General features: G+C 24.9%; 1 protein-coding gene across 1 annotated transcript; it reads left to right on the top strand.

Moving 5' to 3' along the window:
* Window positions 1–1,368: 1,368 nt before the first annotated feature.
* On the top strand, window positions 1,369–4,458 carry LOC122721508 (agamous-like MADS-box protein AGL104). Its single transcript, XM_043949354.1, has 11 exons — window positions 1,369–1,553; window positions 1,642–1,695; window positions 1,787–1,805; window positions 1,910–1,971; window positions 2,164–2,191; window positions 2,469–2,530; window positions 2,607–2,706; window positions 2,815–2,865; window positions 3,051–3,181; window positions 3,268–3,481; window positions 4,333–4,458. Exons 1-11 carry the CDS (start codon window positions 1,369–1,371, stop codon window positions 4,456–4,458), a joined length of 1,032 nt encoding a protein of 343 aa, XP_043805289.1.
* Window positions 4,459–4,850: the final 392 nt, after the last annotated feature.

Consider the following 4,850-nt stretch of genomic DNA (forward strand, 5'->3'; position numbering starts at 1 on the left):
ATTTCTAAATTAATATAAATTTAACTTTGAAATTATATTTTCCTTAGAAAATTAAGGTATGAGTTTCCTTTATCCTTCAACACTTTAAATAAAACATGAAATTTTTATGGAATATTAATATTTTTGAGTTTTAATGACTTAATCAAATTATTTAATTTTTCACACAACAAATCAAATTTTCAAATATTTTAATGATTTTATTTAATTTTAAAATTAAAGTTGTAAAACAATGATTTTATATTTACCACATATCATTTTTTTATTATTTTTTCATATGATCACATCACATATATATATATTTTTTAAATAGGCATATATATTGCATAACAATATTCAAACGTTTTGTAAATTAATTCAAAATTTTAATTCTCTGCATGATAGGTCAAATTATCAAATATTTTAATAATTATATTTAATTTAAATAATATTATTATAATTTTTTAAATTAATAATTTCAAAATAAAAAAAAATTGATTCCTAAATTATATTTTCCTTACAAGATCTAAGTTTGAGTTTTCTTTATCTTTCAATATGATCAATTAGGCATGATATTTTCATACATCCCTTATAAAGATTTTAATGTGTCTATCTAAAACAGAGGTGCATATTAACCTTTTGAGTTCTTTCTCAAAGAGTTAAATATTTATAATTTTAAATTTTCTTACAAACAGAGATGCATAAAAAAAATATTCGTTGAATTAAAAATAAAATTAGCAAAATGTTTAAAATTTCGCTGGTCATTGTTAAGGATTAAAGATTTGCATTAAAACACAAATTTTTAAGTTTATTCTCTTAAAAATGATATTTTCATATGACATATAGGTTTAATAAAAAAAAATAGTAAAAATGATATAATTAGTGTTTTTTTTTTACGTTAGAATGTATACATTTTTCTCTATTTTAATTTTAAATTTGAATAAAATTATTAAAAAAATTTAAATTAAATCATAAAAATTCAGAAAAATTTAGACTTTTCATATCAAAATTTAAAATAACTTAATTAATTATATAAATTAAAATGTAACATACCCGACACCATCTCCAAAGTCTATGATAACAGAAAATATATTGTTATTGTATACTTTAAAAGTGGAGGGTGGAATAAATTTCGTCCATGAATTCACCATTTTCCAGAACAAACTCTTCCACTCTTCAAGCTAAAATTAATCAATCATATGGCCAATGACCCTTTCTTCTTCATCTTTTTCGGGCAATCTTATTGACCATCAACCCTGAAATTTAATTTTGTTTTCTTCTTTGTATTTTTAGAAACTAATTAAGAGGAAAAAATAGTTCTTTTTGCTTCTGGGCATAGAGATCAAAGCTTCCATTTACAAAAATAATTAGAAAAAAAAAAGAAAAAAGAAAATGGGTCGAGTTAAACTCCCAATAAAAAGAATAGAGAACAACACAAATAGACAAGTCACATTCTCTAAACGAAGAAATGGACTTATTAAAAAAGCTTATGAGCTTGCTATTCTCTGTGATATTGATATTGCTCTTATTATGTTCTCTCCTTCCGGCCGCCTCAGTCACTTTTCTGGCAAACAAAGGTGATATTTTACATTATGTGAATTACTATGATTTTCTCTTTATTTTTTTCATGTTAACACTTTTTTTTTTTTTAAAATTTATAATTAGGATTGAAGATGTGATTGCACGATACATAAATTTTCCCGAAAATGATGGAGGATGGTATGCTTTTTTTTTTTCTTAACCAAATTATATTTGATTTTTTAAAAGAAATTTAACTTCATAAAGATTATGTTTTATGTTGTTATTGCAGTGATGTTCAAAACCGAGAGGTAAAGTTAAATAGTGTGCAAGTTACAAGCAAGGATTTACTTTTGAAGGAATAAGATGATGGGAGATTTTATTAAAAATTATGATCTCTATATATCCATTGCAGTATTTGCTCAGCACTCTTAAAAAACTCAAGACAGAAAATGACATGGCTCTTCAAGCTGCCAAGTATGTAATTCTCTCTTCCTTCTGCTTCTGCTTCTTTTAATTTTTATTATATAAAATACCGTAATAAATATCGATAAAATTTACCCATCAACATATTAAAAAATATCAATAAAAAACATTTTTGATGATTTGAAATATTGACTCTATTTTTTCACTTTTCTTATATGTATATACCAATTAACAACTTTGCAGTCCAGAAGTTACCAGATCAAATATAGAGGTAAAATAGAAAATGATTTATAGTTCTAAGAATCTGGGTATTATGTGGAGAAGTTCAATTTATTGCATTTTTAACTTTTTATTCAAATTAACCCAAAAGTTGCAATTTATGTTTATTTTTGCTAAAAAGCTAAGTCGCTATCAATTACTTGACTTATTTATTTTTAGGCTAAATTTTGGGGCTAATTTGGACAAAAAGTTAGAAAGGGACTAACTTGAACATCCCAATAAGTATAGGGGTAAAACTGTTAATTGTAATTTAGCTGTTCAATATCCAGGAGCTCCAGCAAGAGGTTTGCAACTTGCAGCATCAGGTTCAGATAGCCGAGGATCAATTAAGGTTAGAATACTTAATTAAGTGTTAATGTCTTGTTTTAAATTAACATTTTCTTTTTTATTATTTAATTAATTTAAAGGATATATGAGCCTGATCCTCTAAAGTTCACATCCATGGGAGAACTTGAATCTTGTGAGAAGAATCTTTTGGATGTCATGACACTTCTCCAGGACAGAAAGGTATATATATAAACATATATAGGCAGAGCTCCACAATTTAATTTCTCCATAATTACAGTTAATTAAATATTTGCTTAATTAAGTAATTATAATTATATATTCTTGCAGAAATATCTGTTGAGCAACCATGCATCTGCATATGATCCATCAACTTTACAGGTAATTCATCAATTAATCAACTAAATATAATCTCTCGTTAGAAAGAAAATTGTGGTATTATTCAATTAATCCAGTTACATGAGAGCTCGAATTCTAAATCTCTAAAAATTGTGTCATCCATCTCAATCTCTTGGTAAAAAATTGTTTTATTAAATATGCTCAATTCATTTGTTTAGAATTTGCAGATATACTTAGATTCAGAGGAAGGGCTGCAAAATTTCCAAAATGAAATAGCTAACTGGTTGCCTCCAGAGAATGGACAAAACCCAAATGCTGTAGCCTTAAAATCTGATCAATCTTCTTGTATTCCTGTAAGGTAATTAATATTAACATAAATTTCTGCTAAATGATCAAAATTTAAACAAGTAATTAAAGAGTTTATAACTTTTCATATATTAACAGCAATAACCAATCATCGACGACTATGTTTGATGGGTTGTCGCCACGTGGAACAAATGTAAATGTGGATCCATGCAACATGGGAGTAGGAGGAACAGCACAAATCAACAACTCAGACAGCGAAACGATAACTTCATGGCAACAAGCTTTCTCTTCATTGTCGTCCACTGAACTCCTTGCTGCCTTCATGCCTCCCAGCTCATTCCCTCTAATGAAGGTTATTTCATTTCTTTTATTTTTTTTTTAAAAATACTATTTAGTTTTTATAATTTAATAAAATTAATTATTTAATCTTTAAAAAAAAATTATTTAATCCCTATAATATCGAAAAATGTATATGTTAGTTACTTAATTTTAAAAAATACAATATATTCTTGAGATTTTAAAAGTATACTATTTAATCTATTTGTTAATTTTTATAGTTAAGTATTATAAAAAAATTTGAAATATCTTTAAAACGAAAAGACTAATTTATACATATTTTATAAAATTAATAGACTACTAATGAGTTTTTTCATATGATATGAACTGAATAATAGAACATTTAACGGTTGAAACTAAAGAAAAAACTAATTAATAAAATTTTTAAAATCTCATGAATGTTTGAATATATTTTCAATTTTGAACGACTAATTAATAAATTTTTTTAAATTGACTAAATAATAAATATTTTATTTTGTTTGTTAAAAGGATAATTCATGTCTTTTCAAACTTTTAACTAATTAATTTATAAAATTTGAAAGGATTGAATAGCCATAATTTTGAAATTGCAGGTACCGAATATCTGTGATTTTGAAATTATATAAATTGGATAATTGCGCATTGAAATTTCAAGGCTAATTAGTGACAAAGATATTTTAATTATTTTATACATTAATAACTAGTTAAACAATTAAAATGAACTAAATAATTAACAATTTAGAAAGTCGACATTAATTGATTAATACTTTAAAGGACAAAAACTAAATAAGCAGTTACTTTTATTAAATCAATGGAATAAAATAATAAAACTTTTTTTTATATAATTGGGGATTTTTTTTTTTTTTTTTTTTTTTTTGGGTTGGGCAGCAGCATGAGATTGAAGGTCCAAGCTTTAGTACAATGTTGGAACAGCAGCAGGCAGACACCACTCCAAATTGCCCACAAATGCCATCCAGTGGTGAAGGTTCAAACTATGACAGTTATGATTTGTGATTAGATAAGATTTCTCAATAGTGGTTTTTCAATGTATTTATTTCTTTACATTTTTTTTAAAAATTTTTTAAATGTCTAGTTTGCTTGGAAATTCAGAATGGAATGCAATTTCTTATATGGGGATCTAATTTTCTTTATGATAAATGTTCAAATGTTCAAATTTCTCTCTAGTTATTGGGACGTTAAATTTAACTCATCTTCTTTTAGCTTTGTCCAAATTAAATAAATGTCAAAATTTCTTTCTTGATGTAATTGGCCTTAAAATAAAAAAATTAATTTCTCCATTTTTAGTTAGAATCGAGATTAAATTGAAATTTCTAATTTTATTTTGCTAAAATGAAAAAAAGATTAAATTGAATATCTCTAATAAATACAAATTGAATTTTAACTTT

This window comes from Manihot esculenta, chromosome 13 (genome assembly GCF_001659605.2).
Source record: "Manihot esculenta cultivar AM560-2 chromosome 13, M.esculenta_v8, whole genome shotgun sequence".
NCBI lineage: Eukaryota > Viridiplantae > Streptophyta > Magnoliopsida > Malpighiales > Euphorbiaceae > Manihot > Manihot esculenta.

Coding starts and splice junctions, on each gene's coding strand:
- LOC122721508 (XM_043949354.1), top strand. CDS start 1,369: ATGGGTCGAGTTAAACTCCCAATAAAAAGAATAGAGAACAACACAAAT. Junction 2,192..2,468: donor TTACCAGATCAAATATAGAG/GTAAAATAGAAA, acceptor TTCAATATCCAG/GAGCTCCAGCAAGAGGTTTG. Junction 3,182..3,267: donor TCTTCTTGTATTCCTGTAAG/GTAATTAATATT, acceptor ATATATTAACAG/CAATAACCAATCATCGACGA.